The sequence below is a fragment of the Rhineura floridana genome, chromosome 4 (assembly GCF_030035675.1).
Source record: "Rhineura floridana isolate rRhiFlo1 chromosome 4, rRhiFlo1.hap2, whole genome shotgun sequence".
NCBI classification, from domain to species: Eukaryota; Metazoa; Chordata; class Lepidosauria; order Squamata; family Rhineuridae; genus Rhineura; species Rhineura floridana.
This window is the reverse complement of record NC_084483.1, coordinates 80,176,738-80,197,856: the sequence shown is the minus strand read 5'-3', so window position 1 is coordinate 80,197,856 and position 21,119 is coordinate 80,176,738. Positions and strand designations below refer to the sequence as shown.

The window sequence follows — 21,119 nt, the reverse complement described above, 5'->3', positions numbered from 1 at the left end:
AATATATACAAGCCAGGGAAACCATGCTATTTTACAAAAATAAACATAATCATGTATGAGATAAATCTCTGTTTAATATTCAACAGAAGCAAATTAGGAAAACAATATCAACTACTGGATTAGGATTATTTGGTAAGTATTAACTTTCAAGCACTGCATAGCTATTGTCAAGCACTGCATAGCTGTTGTTATGCCACAATGAGAGAAATACATGTTTTTCACATCAAGATCTATTTTTCATAGAAAACTGCACATTCCTTAAATGTTTGTCAAATATCATACACATGCTTACAAACACTGTCTCTGAAGCCCTCCAATGTGGAAAAATAGATATTATAATGTAGTTGTTGTAAATCACAGTAAGGAAAACAATTTTTCCAGTCATGATAGAAATGAAAAGAGATGACACGTCCCTATAGGCATCTACTGTGATACCCTTGTGCAATGAGTTCATGAGTTCAAATTTGTTCATATTAGATTATATGCATCATGATCACTTACAGTTCAATTGTCTATATTAAATGCCATGATTATGATTCCTAGAATTTAATGTTCTGTTCTTTCAGCATAGTTCTCTTAGATGTGTACTGGAATTCTAAATCTGTTGATAAACATATCCATGTCAAACCCAGCTTGCAAAATGACCACAATACATATGTTTTGGAAAGGCAAGATAACAGGCTGTGACAAGCATTCTATTCAAGTCAATGAATAACAGTGGGGAGGAATGCTTTATCTGCGTTATAAACTCAAGGTGGTGTTTGGGGCAGTGTTGGCTCTAAACATATCTCTAATACACAAAAGTTGTACTAATGCAGTTGGACACTGTCTCTCTTATGTGAACTGACAAGGTAAAATTAGAAATTCTGCTAATATAGATGAAAACCTTTTCAGTTGGCTAAAGCTCAGCAAAAGCTCTGAAGAATGTTCCCTTAATCAGATGTAAGACTGGTTGCTTGAAAATACATTTCATTCAAGGAAATGGTTCCTGATACATTGGATCATATTTTACACATAGACATATTTTTCTTTCAAACATCACCATATCCAAAGAGTCAGCATGTGTAGTAAGTTTGAGCAAGTTACTAGCAGCCAGTATCCAAGCTAATATGACTGTGTGGACTGAAAGCTTTACCAAGAAAAAAATATCAATAGACATCAAAAGGAACATTTTCATCATGCATGCACAGACAAAATATATTGCTAAATCAGTAACCTAATGTTCCATCATCTAGTGACTTATTCAGGGCATTCCATCAGCAGAATTATTAAATAAATATTTTATAGCAGTCAAGTATGAAAACATGCACATGTTGGGAGAAGTCCTAGTTTTCATTGTGATAATTGTGTGTGGGAAAAGGGTTAAATAATCCTGATAATGCTGACCATCCTCCACTGCCACATTTGGGAAAGGGGAGGGGACAAAAATGGATACAGGGCAATATTACTTGGAAAGGATAGGGCTAAAGAGATACCTAGAGATACTATACTGTATGTGATTACAGATGAAGACATGGCTAGAGCACAATCTATACAGGATATTATTTGGCTGTATAGACCAAAAGGTTGTGTGTTGCATGATCTACACCTGAGGAGATTGAGCAGCTGTTCCATTTTGGATTTTTTTTAAGGTCATATTTTCTGAGGTATGTGGGAAAAAACCCAGCAGGGATCAGGGAAAACATGGAAGGAGGACATTGTGATCACTACATCATGTGGAGTATCACAAAAAGTGAGTGAACCAAGCTGATCCACAGTAAACACCCAGTGTGGCAGCAGCCTAAGAATAGTTAAAATAGTAATGTGTGGGAACAATTGAAAACATAAACTCAAACAATTACTTCTGTTGAAAAGACATTACAGGAAAATAATTTTTACTTAAGTGATAAATTTACAAAAGTTCAAAACAAGAGCATCAGTACCATACATACATGCTTAACAGCAGGCAGCATCCACACACAGAATGTGACTAATTTAGAATTGTGACTAATGCACAATCCACTATCTTTTCAGATGTTTGGTCTCTTGCCATCTAGAAAGAAAGCAGGGGTGCAAATGATGCTCATGTATCAATTGATGTTTTTCCTTATAAGAACTGGAAGCTTCCCATTCAGGAACAAAACAGAGTAAAATGTTTTGGCTCTGAAACAACTTGGATTGTACCCAATGCTGCTGTTGCACAAGCGGAATAAGCTTCCACTTGCACAATGGGACTTCCCTTTCCTTCTCTTTCACTTGCAGCCCTCTGCACACCCTCAAAATCTATTCTAGGGAGTAGGGGGGTCCTCTGGAGCAGATTTAGAGAATGTGTGCTGGCTGCCGGGGGAGAAGAGGAACGGGGAATCCTGTTGTATAAGCAGAATTCCACTCGTGTGGTATTGAATACAAGCTTCTCTCTCCATCCGCTGTACTTAAAAATGGAGAGCAGCTTTGCATGTTGCTAGAAATGTACATCACACTCAAGTGTCCTGAGCAACCTTGTAAACGGTAATGCAATGATACAAATTAGAAGACCATGAGTATGATCAAACTCAGTAGGCAAATTAAACAAGCAAAGATGTTGTTCTGCATGGTTTGTTTCGTTTCCATGTCAAAACCCTTCAAGCTTCTGATTACAGTCTTTATATCCAGTCAAATAAAGATGCACATATTTTTCTGACTATGATTTGCACATCCAAGCTCTTCAAATAGTGAGTGAGCTTTGATGTCCCTTTGGTGCTTATAAGTTGCTATAAATTAACTATAACAGAAGCCTGCTATCAAAATGTTGTATGATTATTCCAAACTAATATGTAAAATTCAGCCCCACTTTCCCCTTTCTTTTTAGCCCATTCTTGCCTCCATTTTCAATTTCTTCTGTCTTCTTTTCTCAAGCTTCCTTTGTCCTTTGTGTATGCTTCCAATGAATTCCTTTTACATTGCCTCCTCACCACCCTTCAGCCACCTTCTTTCTGGATTCCCTGTCACCTTCCTTATGTCTTTCTAATCAGCCTAACCCATAACACTACTGCTGTCCTGACGTTAGACCTATTGACAACTTCTCCTTTCTTCACAAGGAGGAATGGACTACAGCCATTCAGATAGCTTTGTTTCCTGAGCAGTTAGAATGTCCCATGCCATCATGCCAGCTCAACCACTCAATGTCAAAGGAGCTACTGCCAAAGGTACAGTACACTTGGGCTTCCCAGCTGATATTCAGAACATTGTGATTAGCAATAGAAGTTGAAAAGCTCTACACAATTTATTTATTTATTTATTATCATTATTTTACCCCGCCCTTTCCCCAAAACTGGAACTCACAGCGGCTTCCAGATAAAAGAACACATATAATTGAAAACATACAAAAGTCTAGATTAAAATAGAATTAAACTATTTACAGTATTAAAACCAGTCATACATACAGTTAAAATAATTCAAACTCAGTTTAAAATAATACAATTAGACAATAGCAATGCAGCACCCTTCAAGCCCTGTCCTTAACAGCTTTCAGTTCCAAAGGCTTGTTGGAATAAAAAAGTCTTTGCTTGCCGACAGAAGGACTGCAAGGAGGGGGCCATTCTTGCCTCCCTAGGAAGGGAATTCCAAAGCCTCGGGGCAGCCACCGAAAAGGCCCTATCTCACGTCCCCACTAGTCGTACCTGTGAGGATGTGGGTATTGAGAGAAGGGCCTCTCCTGAGGATCTCAGGGCCCGGGCAGGCTCATACAGGGAGATACAGTCTGACAGATAGCCTGGACCTAAGCCGTATAGGGCTGTATAGGTCATCACCAGCACTTTGAATTGTGTCTGGAAACAGAGTGGCAACCAGTGGAGCTTTTGTAACAGGGGAGTCATATGGTCCCTGTAAGAAGCCCCAGTTAACATTCTGGCTGCAGCACATTGCACCAACTGAAGTTTCCAAACAGTCTTCAGAGGCAGCCCCACATAGAGTGCGTTACAGTAATCTAAACGGGATGTAACTAAGGCATGTGTCACAGTGGCCAGATCAGACAGCTCAAGGAACAGGCGCAGTTGGTGCATTAATCTTAATTGTGCAAAAGCACTCCTGGCCACTGCAGAAACCTGGCCCTCCAAATTTAAAGCTGAGTCCAGGAGCACACCCAAACTGCGAACCTGTGTCTTCAGGGGGAGTGTAACCCCATCCAGCACAGGCTGTATCCCTATTCCTGATTTGCCTTTCGACTGACCAGGAGCACCTCTGTCTTGTCTGGATTAAGCTTCAATTTGTTCACCCTCATCCAGTCCACCACTGACTCCAGACACCGGTTTAAAACCGAGACAGCTTCCTTCCTTCCATAACAGCAAAGGCTGGCAGGAAGAGATGGAACTGAAGAACTTACGTATTTATTTGTTTGATTTCTTACCCATCCTTTACCATAAGGTCCAAGAGTGGGTTACAACAACAAAATATCTAAGTATAAAAACAAACAAAACAGTTACAGACATAAAACAAAAAAGTTTAAAAACAATTTAAAACAGTTCCATATCTAAAACAATTACAAAAAATTCCATGTATAAAAATGTTAATAATAGTTCCATTACAGGTGAAGACTGGGACAAAGATCTCCACTTAAAAAGGCTTGTTGGAAGAGGAAGGTCTTCAGTAGGTACCAGAAAGCCAACAGACATAGCACCTGTTTAAATATGTCATATATCTCCTGCAAAGCACAGTGATCGATTAGGTATATAGTGGGTGAGATGATAGGTATCCTGGTTCCAGGCTGTATACATCAGAATCAGCTCCTTGAACTTAGTTCGGTACCTAAATGACAGCCAGTGCAATTCTTTCAGCATTGGCATAACATGGTGGCAATAGTCTGCCCCATTGAAACTCAAGTCACCACATTTTGCAGTCAACCTCAAAGACAGACACACATAGAGCAGATTGCAGTAATCCAGTTTGGAGGTTACCAGTGCATAGATGACAGTGATGAAGCTATCCCAGTCCAGACACAGCCAGAGCTGTCTTACAAGCTAAAGTTGCTAAAAGACTCTCCTAGCTACTGTGGTCACCTGGGCCTCTGGCAACAGAGGTAGCTGCAGGACCACCCCCAGATTATGAGCCTGCTCCTTCAGGGGGAGTACAGCTCCATCCAAAGCAGCCAACTGGCCAATTATCCAGCCTCAGAAAATACCCATCCACAATACCTCTGTCTCGCCAGAATTCAGGCTCAGTTTGTTGACTCTCATCTAGCTCATTACCAAATACAGGCACCAATCCAGGACTTGCATGCCTCTCCTTATTCAGATGGCACAAAGAAATAGAGCTGTATATCAGCAACATACTAATGACATCTCACCCTAAATCTCCTAATGACTGTCCCCAATGCTTCAATATCATCAAGGATAGGATGGTACCCTGAGGCATCCCAGCACAATTGCCATGGTGTTGAAAGACAATCACCTAATGTTATTTTCTGAAGCCTACCCTGGAGATAGGATCAGAACAACTGTAAAACAGCACCTCTATTACCCATCTCAGCAAGTTAGCTCAAAGGATACCATAATCAATGGCATCAATTGGCATGTCCAGCCATGGAGAGATCAAGCAAGAATAAAAGGGTCACCCCATCCTTTTCCTGATAAAGGTCATCCATCAGGGCAACCAAGGGCAACTAAGTCCCATATCGTCCTGGGTGCCTTCAACACCACACCTGAAACTGCCTCTGCCAGCTCAGTCAGAAAAGCTTCCAGGCAGCAGGGTAGATAGTACACCAGTAGCAACCATAGTTCTCCTTGGTCTGACACCAAATTCAACCACTCACAGCCAACTCCAAGACACAGCAGTTTCCTGGTGATAGTGATGGAAGTCCTGTGGTCCACAGCAACTCCTCAATTCCAACCCTGCAGCCTGTGCTGATATTGCACCAAGTATCTGGGTGGGCACAGCTGAATCAGATCAACTCCTATCCGCTCACCCACCCAAGTCTCAGTAATACATGGCAGATTGGCATCTTCAGCCACAATCAAATCATGGAGGAGTAAGGTCTTATGTAACAATCTGGCATTAAACAACAGCACACAAAGGCTGGTGGGATCAGCAGGCGAGTACTCAAAAACCTGGTCATAGGAGGGATGGAAGCTAGGAACAAGGCATAAATTGTCTTAAGTCAAACAATACAAGCTAGTGCAGGACCAGTACAGACAATGTAAGTACTAATTATGAGATGTATAATTTTTAAATTATTTTTAAAATAAGGATTTTAAAATGAGGATTTTAAAATTATTTACTACATTTTTATCCCAACATTTACGATATCTTAACAAAGCACTTCTTTTAAAACAGATCTATTTGTGTGATTCTGGATTGTGTGATTTCAAGGTCTGGAAAAACATTGATCCTACTAGTCCTGCCACCTGCTCGTGTTCTTGGCTTGTGGTGGCAGCTAAGACCTAAAGATGTAGCAAAATCTAAATGACGAGTCAACAGGTTTGCCCGCCACCTTCCCCTGTAAACATGCACATTACATTGATGTAGTAGAAGTCCAGTATGTGTGTATGCACCTCTCTCTCTCTCTCTCTCTCTCTCTCTCTTTTCTTCTTCTTGAACAAATTTTCAGTCTTCCAAAATCTTGGCTATGTTGCAAAGACACCTTTGATAAGCTCTTACGAAGAAAAAAAATGCTGTGGGAATGACTGTCAGTCATAGGGGCAGTTATTGTGCCTCACAGTGGTTGGCTCTAATAGCTATTACTGAGATTTCATGTTTTCATTTAACATTATGAAACCATCTGGAGTCTTTATATTACGTTGCACTATATGCTATTGTTTGGTTCAATTCTGGCAGTTAGTTACTTTATCTTGTAATGAGATATAGATGTAAACACGATAGCAAGATCAAACCCAACACAGTCATAATTGTACAATTTTAATAAAAGTGAAATACTGACACTATTGTCTTTCATCTCCAGTGCCAAATATGCCATATTGCATAGCCTTTCATGTATTAGAACAATGGTGCAGGCAGGTAGGGAGGGAAGCTTTCATTGGAGTTGTGCCTCTACCCACTGAGATCCGCAAAATAAAATCCAAGCCTGAGAAGGGAATAATATATGGAATCTAAAAGACCTAGTTTGCACAGCAAGGGAAAATATCTAATAGTAGAATCTTTGTATGTTCAGCTGAACATGTTTAGAATCTTCCATATGAATGGGAACCCCAATCATGCAGGGTTTGCAATCATATGGAGGATTTATAAGTACATCCAGCTGAACACATGGACATTCCTTCCATGCAGCATGGAAAAGTCTGAGGCTGTCACCTATGGGGATGGCAGAACTGGGTGCAGGGCGAGCATGGGCAGCATGCTATTTCCTCCATTCATGGAGGCAAATACCTGAATAGGGAGTAATTTTGACAAAATGTTATGCTTCCAAAAACTTCACAGGCAGTAATTTCATAATGATATCGGCAAATCCAGCCCCCTTGCCAGCAAATGCACAGGGTTGAGGGTTCTTGCTCTCTTCCTCCCTCCATGTCTACATAGAGTCCTTATATGTCAAATGTTAGTTCACCTAAGCTCACAGGTTACGTCATCTAGTGTAAGCGAAGAATAGAGGAGACCCCACTCAAGGATTCTTGAGTCTTGGAAGGTACCAGACATTTTCTATTTGGGAGTCAGACTTCAGGCAGCAGAACAGTCTTTATAATATATGCTATTTATTAATATCTTGCACACTACAGCTGATAAAATGCATTCTAGGTGGCCTTAGCCATCATTGCAGAAACAGAAAAAATAGAAATATATATCAGCATGAAAGAAGTTGCTGGAAAGTCCAAGTATATGACTCTGAAGGCACATCTTAGTTAAATCAAGTTACAATTGATAAAGGACTAGGTTAAACTCTAAGTCATATCACAGAGCCAAAATTACAAAGGACATGGAAATATATGTCGTAATACATCATCCATCAGATGACATGGAGGGAATAGATGGTTCTCCTGCTTTCTTCCACACACCCCACTCCAGCAGAGCTGAGGAGTCCTGAGTAATATACAACCTGTCTTTTAATACACTTTTTTAAATAAGGGAAGGTGTGTTCCCATGGCCTTATCAGCTACTGCCTGATAGAAGTGGCACTAGCTCCTTGCTGTCTCTTTCTACCTTCTCTCTATGCAACCTCATCAGGCACTCCATCAGGTTGTTAGCCAGGCTCCTGGTAGGAATTCTATTCTCAGCTCCCTGGAAAGTCTGCTTTGCCCTGTCTACAGGTATCAGCCACACCATATAGTAAACTTCCTCCTACTTCATGTTGATAGTTAACACAACACATTAGCTGTCTGCCCAGACATTTTATCTTGTACCATACTCTGCTTTATAACAAAAAATGAAAGTTTTTCTTACCGTAAACTTCTGTTTGATGTTGGCAGTGGAGGACATTCTCTTGTAGGGATGATGGCTCCCACTGGACTGACAGGCAGGGTCCAGAATCCTTTATCTCCTCTTCCAGGGGGAGGAGTCACCCCACCCTCCAATTCAACTGATAGAGGAAGAACCACTTCTCCACCCCTTATCAACACAGAACATGCCCCTCCCACTCTACCAACTTGGAGAGCCCAAGAACGGGGAAACTTATGCCAAAGAAAAAAGAAGCGAAACGTCCAATCCAACATGAACATGTACTACGGAAAACATGACAAGACAGCCTAAACATACTAACAATGTAGGACGGAGGCAGAAGCCCTAGTACCACCCCCTCACAGAAAACAGCAAAGGATCAGGAATGTATCAGCAGAGGATTTCAACAACACCAACAGAGGAAGAAGAGGTGGGGAGAATGTCCTCCATTACCAACATCAAGCAGAAATTTAAGGTAAGAAAAACTTCCATTTTTACCTGTTGGCAGTGGAGGGCATTCTCTTGTAGGGTTGTATCAGAGCAGTCTCTCATCCCGAGTGGGCTTCTTCTGCCCCTATCTACTGCTGAACTATACTCTGAAGAACCTTCCAACCAAATGCCACATCAGCTGATGAAAAACTATCTATTTTGTAGCGTTTCACAAAAGTATGCAGTGTGGCCCAAGTGGCAGCCCTACAAATGGACAATAGAGGGAAATTGCCCTTAAATGATGCAGAAGCTGCAGCCTCCCTAAGTAAATGTGCCATAAGACCACCAGGAGGTTCCTTGCCCAATGCTGAATACTCTTGGGAAATTGCTGATCGCAGCCACCATGAAATGGAAGAGGCAGAGACCTTCTTTCTCTTAGATGGCCCCGAAAAAGCCACGAACAAAAATTCTGAACAATGGAATTCAAAGGTGCAATCCAAATAAAATCTCAGATCATGTTTAACATCCAAGGAATGCTACCATCTCTCCTGAGCAGAAAGGATTTGGACAAAAAGAGGGAAGGACCACTTCTTGCAATCTGTGAAGGCTCAGTTTACTTTGGGCAAGAAAGATTGATCTGGATGCAGCACCACCTTGTCTTCGTGGAAGACCCACAGTTGTGGATCGACTGATAAGGCCCCCAGCTCTGAAACCCGACTTGCAGAAGTAACTGCAACTAGGAAACCCATCTTGAAGGTAAATATGCTCAATGGACACGTAGCCATAGCTCAAATGGGCCCCCCGAGAGAGCCGACAGAACCCAGCCAAGGTTCTGGGTGAGAAAACGATGGACCGCCTAAGTGGAAAGAAGTGTTACACTCTCGATGAACGGTTTATAAAGAAGATGGAATGAAAGAGCATTTCTCCCCAGACTCAAGACGATACTACTCAGTGCAGCCACCTGCTTCTTGACAGTACTCATGCTCAGGCCCTTGTCTACTCCGGCTTGCAAAAAATCAACTAAATCAGACACCTCCCGAGACAAGGGCTCAACTTGTTCCCTGGAACACCATTATTATTATTATTATTATTATTATTATTATTATTATTATTATTATTATTATTATTATTATTATTATTATTATCTTTATTTATACCCCGCCATTTTTCCAAAACTGGAACTCATGGCAGCTTCCAGATAAAAAATACAAATAATTAAAAACATACAAAGTCTACATTAAAATAAGATTAAACTATTTCCAATATTAAAACCATACACACATATAGCTATAAAAGTTCAAACTAGTTTAAAAATGATATAGCAGACATTAGCAATGCAGCACCCTTCACGCCCTATCCTTAGGCTTCAATTCCAAAGGCTTGTTGGAATAGGAAGGTCTTTGCTTGTCGGCGGAAGGACTGCAAGGAGGGGGTCATTCTTACCTCCCTAGGAAGGGAATTCCAAAGCCTAGGGGCAGCCACCAAGAAGCCATGCCAGAAATGCTCTCCAGGTGGAACAATACACCCTGTTCATGGATGTCTGCCTGAAGTAGTGTTTCCAGAACCTTACCAGAGAACTCCACTGGGTTAGCCATAGCCTTTCAGCAGCCAGGCTGTCAACCATAAGAGCTCCAGCTTTGGATGCACGACTGGGCCTTGAATCAAGAGACCTGGGCATATTGGCAGACACCACAGTTCTCCCTCTGACAAAGGTTGGGGAACCACGCCTCTGAGGCCAATATGGAGCCACCACCAGAACCACCCTCGCCCCATTCTGAGTTACCCTCTGCAGGATTCGTTGAATCAGCCCAAAGGGAGGAAAGGCATAAAAGAGGCCTGGAGGCCAAGCTGTCTCCAGGGCATCCATCCACCAGGCAGCTAGACAGGGAAGTCAGGACAAAAACACTGGTAACTGCATACTGACAAGCGAGGCCAACAGGATGATCATCGGCAGTCTTAACCTCCAGAGCTGCTGAGTCAGCCCCAGCAGAGAAAACACCTCCAGGTACAGGTGGACACCCCACTGCTTGAATATTGCTTCAAAGCAAGTAGTGTGTCTAAAATCTTGGGTCAACAGATGGGCACCTAGAACATCCAAAGCCTAGGACTTCAGGTCTGGACAAAAGATCTGAAGCCATAGGCCACCATCCCCAGCATGACTACCTGGATGGGAAGAGCACCTCAACTGAAGAGACTGGCATTTGTGGTCAGGATCAGTATCCACAGCTTCTCCTACTCACTCACTCCATTAATTGGAGAGAAAACTACCATTGTAGCTCCCTCAACACCAGGTCTGGAATGGATATTGGAATTCTCATCTTTGCTGGAATGGAAGCAGAAGCTGCTGAAAAGACTAGGAGAGAAACCACAACCATCAGACCAGTTTATAGCCCAACACATCAGGTGTTGAGATGCTACGTCACATCCTGTGATCAGATAAGAAAGAACATGCCTAATGGACACCAGTAAAGTGAGCTAACTATACTCCAGAATGGGTTGGGGTTACCAAAACTCCAAGAAAGAAGCTTCCCCAGCTAGATGAAGCTTCTGAAACTTATGTGTGCTGGCATAAACTTGCCATGCCATGGGAACCTGTGCAGCGCCATCCATCCCCATAATAAAACTTTTGTTTAAAGGGATATAAAAGGCTACAAGGATTGAGGCTGCTTTTCCTCTTAATTAGACAACATAGAAACAAGCATCTTCTTCTACTTGATTCTATTAACATTACCATCAGATTATCTGTGAATGAAAGGAATAAAGAAAAATTATTTTATATTGAAAACATACATTTTATTTGATACCAAACTGCCAAGGTTTAGGGAGAAAACAAAAAAACAGAATAGCATCTGAGGTTGTATGCACCACCATGTGCAAGTCAAGTTACACCTATGGTATGGAAAACTGAGCTCTACTGAAGCTCTGTATTATTTCAGCCAATATATTGAAACCCTGATAAAACAGAGGCAACTGTGCCTTTTCAATAGCTAAGGACAGAGTTTCATGAAAGTAGAAAAAAGGACAAGCCAATATTTCAGCTTCATCCACCAGGATAACTAACCACTATCCTCTAGGGAACGCACTCAAACTCCTGATGGATTTATGAGGTAATCATCTGAATTTATTCCAAACCGTAGCTATTAAGAAGAGCCAACTGCTCTTATTAATACTTCCACATATAAGTATTGCAAGGCCTTCTCCTGGGGGTGAAGGTAATAACCTTTTGAATCCTCAAGAAAAAACTTGAGCGATTTCCATTTATATACTTACAGACTGTGGCCCACTAGAGGAGCCAACAGGGTCTTCTGCTGTTGCCCTGGAAACACTCCCTGGGCCCTGACTTTTTAGGCCTTGAGGTGAGAGTCAGCTCTCTAAATTGTATTGAAATGTTTTTTAATTCTTTTTCATATTGTATTTTAGATTTTGTAACCTGCCCTGGGACCTATTGGTGAAGGTCAGGCAATAAATATAAATAATAATAATCCCAATCTGTTCTGAGGAGAAAAAAGCTGTTTCCACAGAAACAAACCTGGATCACATTAAGATTCCTCCCAAGATAATTCACCCCTTTTGTTTCTGAAGGAGAAGGGAACAGGCACGGCCAACCTTAAGGCTGGCAAGGTTTGAAGGAATGGCTTTATGTAACCCCTCCACACAGAGGAAACACACTGAGCCCTTCAGATAACCACCATCTGACATTATATATGACCCTTCTCCAGTGAGTACACTACAGCCCCGTGCCTTGACCTAAACCCCTGGCATCAGGGCTAGAACACAAGGAAGAGGGAATACACTGTTACCTATGGTGGGTTCTAACTTTAGGCATCACAAACTTGAGTGATTAACACAATCTCCCCAAATCTTAGCACCCCTTGTTCCAGCTGAGAAAACTGTGGGTAAAGGGACCCCACATAAGCCAGGTAAACGTAACACATAAATCACACACACACATAAAAAGGAGAAAGGATCACAAAAGGCAAAAAATGGTCTACGGGAATTTAGACTGCTGAAAGGACCCTACTGCTCATGATCACGGGCAGGGTCAAACTGGAGGGAGGGATGACTCCTCCTGGAAGAGGAGGCAAAGGATTCTGGACCCTGCCTGTCAGTCCAATGGGAGGTGTCATCCCTACAAGAACATGTCCTCCACTGCCAACAGGTAAACAATGCTTTGTCCAGAAGGGAGGGTTGGAAAACCCATTTTCAAAAGAGAACATTTTCCTCTATGTTATACACCATACTAATCTACAAGCTAAGCCAATATAAGCTTATGTAAATGATTTCAGCACATTATAAGCATATTTTAAGCTATTATCTGGGCTGTCCTATAACAATAACAACATTTTGTATTGTATGGTTCTCTATAGTTTTTTAGAAAACTATAATCCTGTTATGATAGACACAACTGCCATTTAAGCTTAGGTTCATAAATTCTTCAGGTCATGTTGTCAAGTCTCTAGAGCAGCAGGATTTGCTATCCTCAAAATTCACATACAGGTGCCATCCAGAAGCTTTGGACTACAGGTGCCATCATCCCTAACTATTGGCCATAGTTGCTGATGGAAGCTGTAGTCCAGACAGTCCGGAAACGTCAGTTAGTGCAAAACGCTGCAGCCAGACTGCTGACGAAGACCAGGCGGTCCGCGCATATTACACCTGTTCTGGCGCGTTTGCACTGGCTGCCTATTTGTTTCCGGGCCAGATTCAAAGTGCTAGTTTTGACTTATAAAGCCTTACACGGTGCGGGACCACAGTACCTGGCGGAACGCCTCTCCCGATACGAACCTACCCGCTCACTACGTTCAACATCTAAGGCCCTCCTCCGAGTTCCGAATCACAGAGAGGCTCGGAGGGTCGTAACAAGATCTAGGGCCTTTTCAGTGGCTGCCCCCGAATTATGGAACAGTTTCCCCGATGAGGTCCGCCTGGCGCCTACACTTCTATCTTTTCGGCGCCAGGTGAAAACCTTTTTATTCTCCCAGGCATTTTAATCTACCTTTTAAGCTTTTAATGTATATGAGGTTATTTATTGTTTATATTTATGTTCTGTTGTTCTTGTGATGTTACTGTATTTTATCCTATGCTGTACACCGCCCTGAGAGCCTTCGGGCTGTGGGCGGTATATAAATTGAACAAAATAAATAAATAAATAAATAAATAAATAAATAAATAAAACCAGGTTGGGGAAGGCTACATATAGTTTAGATGCCACATTTTGTTTCCAGGTACAGTAATTTACTTTGTTAGCTTTTGAGGCATGGGGGATTGGAGGTAATGCACACCATAACAACATAAGAAGAGCCCTTTTGCCTCAGGTCAAAGGCCCATCTAATCTAGCATCCTGTTCTCACATTGGCCAACCAGATGCCTATGGGAAGCCTGCAAACAGGAGTTGAGTGCAACAGCACTGTCTCCATTTACAGTTCCCAACAACTAGTATGCAGAGGCATACTGACTTTATCATTGAATGTAGAATATAACCATACCTGAATAACTGGCCACACTATGGGTGTTTCCCAGGCCAACAGTTTGGGAAAGTTCTTCCAAGACTTGGGAAGGACTTATAAACTCTGCACTGCTGGAAGGCATGTATTTCCATTTGCAGCTGCAAGGATAGGGTGGAAGCCACCAACAAAGAAAGCAGAGAGAAATGAAAAGAGAAGAGAAAAATGTCTGTGCAAAAGGGAATGTAGAATATATGGGGAAGAAACAACAAGAAGAATAACATCATGGGAAAAGATATTGAAACTGAAAGATGAAGATGGTCATGATGATGATGAAGAGCCTATTCTTTCTTTCAGACAAGAAGTACTGGAAGAAGGGTGTTGCTAGCAGCTGGGCTGGGAGACACTACTCAGAAAAATAGCCTCTAAATGTTTTCAAGTCCAGACTGACAATCAGAAAGAATACAAGATCAAAATCTTCCACTAGTATCAGGCACAGACACACACACAAATAAAAATAAATAAAGGCTTGTTTTTTGGTAACTCAAGAAACACTCTGTGTCATCATCTCTTTATGCCCTGAGACTTTAATCATATTATCTCTTTTTTTAAACAAAAAATTGCACTCTTTAAGCTTTCTCTAAATTTTGTTTTGACAGCTTCAAATATCCATATCATTGAGTTATAGTACTTGTACAAATTTCTTTAACTGTTTCTCAGAAAGACAAACTTCAGAGCTTCAATAATGCTACCTCCATGGTAATATGTTTATAGTACATTCACCTACTGAATATTAATTATTTCTAATTTCCATCAGAACTATGTTAATATTTACATAGCTTTAGGAATAATAAAAAATATGGAAACACAAATGGTTATCCATGACATCTTGGAGAACTTTGAGGAAATCTGCAGAGCAATTGGTGGCTCATTGGGAAGACTGGTCAATCTTCTGCATTCACCTCCCTTCCCATATGCCAAGATATTTATTTATTTCATTTATATCCTACCCTTTCTCTCAGTAGGAGACTAGGGCGGCAAACAAAAGCACCAAAAACACTTCAAAACATCATAAAAACAGACTTCAAAATATATTAAATCACAACAACCATTAAAAACACATTAAAAACAAACATCTTTAAAACATTTTTTAAAAAAGGTTTAAAGACATTAAAAAAGGAAGTTTAAATCTATATTAAAAAGCATTTCTAACACAAATGTAGACTGGGGTAAGGTCTCTACTTAAAAGGCTTGTTGAAAGAGGAAGGTCTTCAGTAGGCACCAAAATGATAACAGAGATGGTACCTGTCTAATATTTAAGGGGAAGGAATTCCAAAGGGTAGGGGCCACTACACTAAAGGTCCATTGCCTATGTTGTGCAGAACAGACCTCCTGATAAGATGGTATCTGCAGGAGGCCCTCACCTGCAGAGCGCAGTGATCGACTGGGTATATAAGGGATAAGACGGTCTTTCAGGTATCCTGGTCCCAAGTTGTATAGCACTTTATACACCAAAACTAGAACCTTGAATTAGCCTGGTAGCTAATAGGTAGCCACTGCAATTCTTTCAGCAGCGTGGTGACATGTTGGCGATACCCTGCTCTAGTGAGCAGTCTCGCTGCCGCATTTTTCACCAGCTGCAGCTTCTGGACCAACCGCAGGGGTAGCTCCACATAGAGCTCATTACAGTAATCCAATCTGGAGTTTACCAGTGCATGGACAACAGTGGTCAGGCTATCCCTGCCAGAAACAGCCGCAGCTGTCTTACCATCTGAAGCTGGTGAAAGGCCCTCATAGCCACGGAGATCACCTGGGCCTCTAGCGACAAAGATGGATCCAGGAGCACCCCAGATATTAGGTTACATGTTCATATAAATTTTTTATAAATGAACAGCAGTATCAGTTCATCTAATATTCTCTGATGCCACCATCAGTGCACACCACAAGAACAATGAATGAATTAGAAATAATAGCAGCTCTCAGCAGAAACTGAAATGGAAGGAAAGCCTGAGAATACTATTGACCTTTTCTCTCTATCACCACCACTACCACACACACACACATATTAAGGAGACAGTATCCTCCCTCTATTAGTTTTTGTGATTATATTGACAAATTCCACATTCAGAGCTACTTCACATGTTCCACAAGAGTGGTGAACATGGAAGTGTGAGTGATTTCAGATTCTGATCCTCTCCTAAGATTTGTGCAGAGTTGCTCATGTTAAGTCACTGGAAGAGAGAAAGAGAGAGAGATTTGGGGGAACTATTTACTGAATGGGGTTGTCAGTTCTGGCTCTTGTGCATTTCTCTGTACATCTGAGAATCTAACTTAAAAAGCAACTCAAGAAATCACATATATCAGAGACTAGTACATGCATTAACACTAACAAAGGCAGATTTGTCTTAGACAGAAGATATATTTGTCTAAGACAGAAAAGAATGCATTGTTACCTAACTTTTTTGTTTACCTTCTCCTGATGTCAACAGCAGTTAGGTCTGACCTGCACCATTTCTGGCCTATGAAGCGGAATACAGTCCATCAGGAGTGCTGGATTGGCTCTGCCAGCGTGTTTGCATCACGCTGAATTCACCGCTGCCTTGTCCCTCCCTCTCTAGGTAAGTAGCAACGATGTGACCGATTGGAAGTCAGGTGAGCAATGGCACCCCACTACACCATCTGCTACTGCTGGCAACATGGTTACATTTTGAAAATGTGAGCTAGCCATGACGAAACTCACCACCATGACGATTTTAACTTTTGTAAGCAGGGCTGGCTCCAGGTTTCTGTGGGCCCATGGGCAAAGGCAATTATTTATTTATTAGATTTATATCCCACCCTTTCTCCCACTAGGACCACGGGGCTGCAATCAGAGGACCCTTGCCCTCTTGCTTTCCTCCTCAAACGACATTCCTCCTCCCTCTTGGTCTCAACCTTTTAAAATAAAACAAAACCTGAACAGAAAGGCTTGGGTGACAGAGGAATCAGACAGGAAAGAGAGAGTTAGAGAGAGAAGGAAAGCCAAACCTCTGCCTGTAAGTTCATTGGGAGCATTCCCGCCATGGCTCCAGAGCCCCTGCTGCTGCCACCAAGTCCCTGCTGTTTACCCTGCAGCAGAGCACACTATGCAAGGAAGCCTCCTCTTTCTCCTTGCTTCTCCATGTTCCAACCTTGCTCAGAGCTGCTGCCACTACTCATTTCTTCTTCCCTTCTGCTGGAGGGCATTTAAGGGGTTAATACCACAGAGATGAAGCTGCAACTAGCCTAGACAATTTCCTCAACACTGACACTGAGTGAGACAGTGGCCAAGTTGAAGAGATCCTCTTGGCTCAGTTTTTCATCTCTATAGTATTAACTCCTCAATTTCCCCTCTACCCTTGTGAATTGGATGAAAAGAGGAGCGAGCAGGAAAAAACACTTCCTGTCTGTTGCAATAGGATAGGGTCAGCAACAAGCAGCAGATCCCATCCCACTGTTGCCAGTGAAGGGCCCCTCTGCACTCCTGGACCCTCAGCCAGTGCCCCACCTGGGCCACTGCTAGAGCTGGGCCTGTTAGTACACTGCAGCAAATGGTAGCTTTAATGCGACTTTAGTACGTCACAAACACAAGAAAAGCCAAATATCAAGTCCAATTAGTTCCCAGAAACAGATGCCTTACCAGCTTTTAGAAAAATGGTCTCTCTTTATTTTCCAAGGAATACAATAGTATAGCTTCATTCTACTGGAATATAAACTGTATTTTCCATACTGAATTGCCATTTGAAATAAACAGCTAAATTAAAATTAGGCACAGAAGAGCAAAAGTGAGCACCTTCTGTTCTCCTTTACAATGGAAAAGAAAGATGTGCAGATTGTCCCTATGCAAAAGTAAATGGGACTTATTCCCACTTAAGTGGCCAAAGGATTATAGACATGTAGAGCAACACTATGCATGTTTACTCAGGAGCAGGTTCAATGGGCCTTACTCCCTAGCGTTTAGGATTTCCTTCAAGCGATGCTTAACTCTGAGGAAGCTGCCTTTTTTACTTTCTAAGGATTTTTTAATACATGAATAGGACATCTTACTTTTCCAGCTGGCCGTAATGTGAACAGTTTAGTTGACCCAAACAATTTTCCCACCTGCTAATCTGCTGCATAGGTAAGTAACATTTTCTCTCCAATTAAATTGTAAAGGACCTACCTTGAAAAAGGTCATTGTTGCTCCATCTTCAACTGCTCCATATTCTATCTTTGTTTGTTTCGCTAAATCGTCTGCTGAATCAATGGGGGACTCCATGCGCTCCACTGTCAGAAAGGCGGCTAGATTAGCGGTATACGAGGAAATGATGATAAGTGTGAAAAACCACCAAATGCCTCCCACTATCCTGGTGGAGAGGGCTTTGGGCATGAGCTCGGAACCTAACGAAAATCAGGGGGAAAAGATGAATCCAAGTGCATAAACATTGTATTTTATTGTTATTTCACTTCTTTCTTTCTTTCTTTCTTTTTTGTCACGGGTGAGGATGGAATCATTGAACAAAACAAATAAATAAAGTGACAAGTATATATTTTGCTTATACAGATGCACAACTGAAATGAAAAATAAAAAACCAATTCTACTCAAAAAGGAAGGGGGAAACTTTAGGTACATTGACCCCAAAATATAGCAATGGGAGGTCCAAATCAGTGTTTGGCCATGATCTAGTGTATAACCAGATATTTTAAAATGACCTTTGAATAAAGTGACAATGAAAAAGAAAATGAGGAAGACACTTGAGCTGTTAAAAGAAAACTAAGAAACAAACATCAGTCCTGAGCCTCTCAGTTAAAACTGGCAGCAGCTCTTCAAAGCATTCATGAACCACTAATTCAACAGCTCATAAAATGTTTTGACTTCAGTAACAAATAAGCTGTTGCCCCAAGGAATCAGGAAAAGTGTTATCAGAGAAACTCTGATACAAAGAGAGTACTACAACCTGAAAATGTTGCATCCTCAAAAAAAAAAGTCACCATAATGAATGTATATGTAGGAAGCCAATGGTAAAATGGAACATCTCTCATCTCTATAGTTAGCCTCTCAGCTTAAAATAAATAGGGGTGATCAAGCTACACATTTCATTTACTAGAGGAGCAATAAAAATATTATTCTTACACTTAAATTAGAACAAGACAGACCACAATTGATTTGCTGGAGTTGCCTGCTCATGACACTAAAAATAGAGGGGGCTTTAGACATTAAATCGGTAACATGCATAACTGTTAATGCTAATTTAGAACCTAATGATAATAGAGGTAGCACATAACCTCCTTTTGTGCTTTATTATTAAAAGCAATGACATTTACATTTTTTTAATTTGTAAAAATATAAAATGTAAGTTGACATGTATGAAATTCTTAAAAATGGAAAACAGAATAATTTAATTAACTAATATTGGCAAGACAAATATAAACATTTTCCCACAATATGCAAAAGAATGTTGCAAGGCATATATGCAGCAAGGTGCTTCAAAAGAAATATTTCTGTTGTGTCATTATGACAAAGGATCAGAAATTTTAATCAATTAGCAAGGGATTTTTTCATTTTTGTTTTACTTGGGTAAAATGGAATGAAGGCAAGATGGACTATTTTATTCCTGATTAATTATACTGTTTATATTGCATCAGTTAAGGAACTGGTCCAGCAAGGTAACACATCTTCCAATGAATGGAGCTTATGCCAAACTCAACATCAGTTACAGAATAGAAAGAAAAAGAAAAGAAAAAGAAAAAGAAGTGGTATCATAACTGGACTATTCAATCCAAAACAGCCCATCTTACCCTGCAGTTCATCTTACCCTTGCTGTTTCAAACAAAAAAAGCTGACAGACTTGGACATGACAGCCAACTCCAGCGCCAGACTTTGCCTAGAATTCTGCAAGGAAAAAAGTAGAAAAGTACCTTTCTGATGTAGCCGCTCCTAGGCCCTGTCAGTCAGACACTTAAGACGCTATCATACTAATACTGCCAAACAGCTTTTACTGCTTTCTTTAAAAATCAACACTTAGGAAAGTCAAACAAGACTTGGAAGAAAAGAACAGTAGAAATGTTGCCCCAATTACCACAAGTTCATATCTCACCCAAGGATTTACAGAGAGTGCCACCAAAGACTGTAAAACAGAGCCTGGTTAGGGGCTGACTGTCATGTACCCAAGGTAACGTCATGTCCAGCACTATATCCCACAATTTCCTGGGAGCAGAGAGGTGTGGGCAAGGACTGTATGAGTTTCCTCTATCATGTAGCCTCCAGCATTCATGGAAATGTGTTAGGGGAAAATGGCAATGATGAACTTATTAGTGTGTTATCAGAAATTATTGTATCTTGTGTGGGAACTTTTCATTTACAGTGATGTCCTAATTGTCTCATCAACATAGGGGAATTTATATGCATCCCATATTTAACCGAATATCATGCAAAAATGTTTCTTAAGGAATTCACTGCAGAAAAGCGGAGGTTTAGGCTGTGCGATAACAAAACAACAAAAGAAAAAGCTTAAAAATATCCATATATAAAAAGTGTTTTGAATTTAAAATGTTTTAGATTTTCACACATGTTGGCCAGAATTCAAAGAACTACACAAGGTGTGTCCAATGTGCACTTCTGTTTTGTCTGTTTGTTGTTGTTGTTTGTTGTTGTGTGGCAGCACTTACCCTGGGGAATTCCCTCCCTTTGAATATTAGGCAGGCACCATCTCTGCTATCTTTTCGGCGCCTTTTGAAGATTTTTCTTTTTCAACAAGCCTTTTAAGTTGAGACCTAACCCAGTCTGTGTTTGTGTCAGAATTGCTTAATATGTTTTTTAATAATGTTTTTAACCCTTTTTAAAAAGTTTTTTAAATGTTTGTAATGCTGTTTTGTCTTAATTTATTTTAAGATTTGCTTTTATGATGTTTT

General features: G+C 40.9%; 1 protein-coding gene across 8 annotated transcripts in view; it reads right to left on the bottom strand.

Moving 5' to 3' along the window:
* GRIK2 (glutamate ionotropic receptor kainate type subunit 2) overlaps positions 1 to 21,119 on the bottom strand; it is a 614,747-nt gene that overhangs the window by 201,944 nt on the left and 391,684 nt on the right. For 4 of the 8 annotated variants that reach the window (XR_009762209.1, XM_061623432.1, XM_061623434.1 and 1 more), the window contains one exon: positions 18,391 to 18,608. The exons of 1 other annotated variant lie outside the window; for it this stretch is intronic. Coding sequence is in view for 6 of the 7 variants with exons in the window: in XM_061623432.1 (XP_061479416.1) it covers positions 18,391 to 18,608 (218 nt within the window). In the remaining variant the exon portion in view is untranslated. Of the gene's footprint in view, positions 1 to 18,390; positions 18,609 to 20,023; positions 20,101 to 21,119 lie in introns of those variants that run through there. 3 more of the 8 variants (XM_061623439.1, XM_061623437.1, XM_061623440.1) reach the window with 3 other exon arrangements.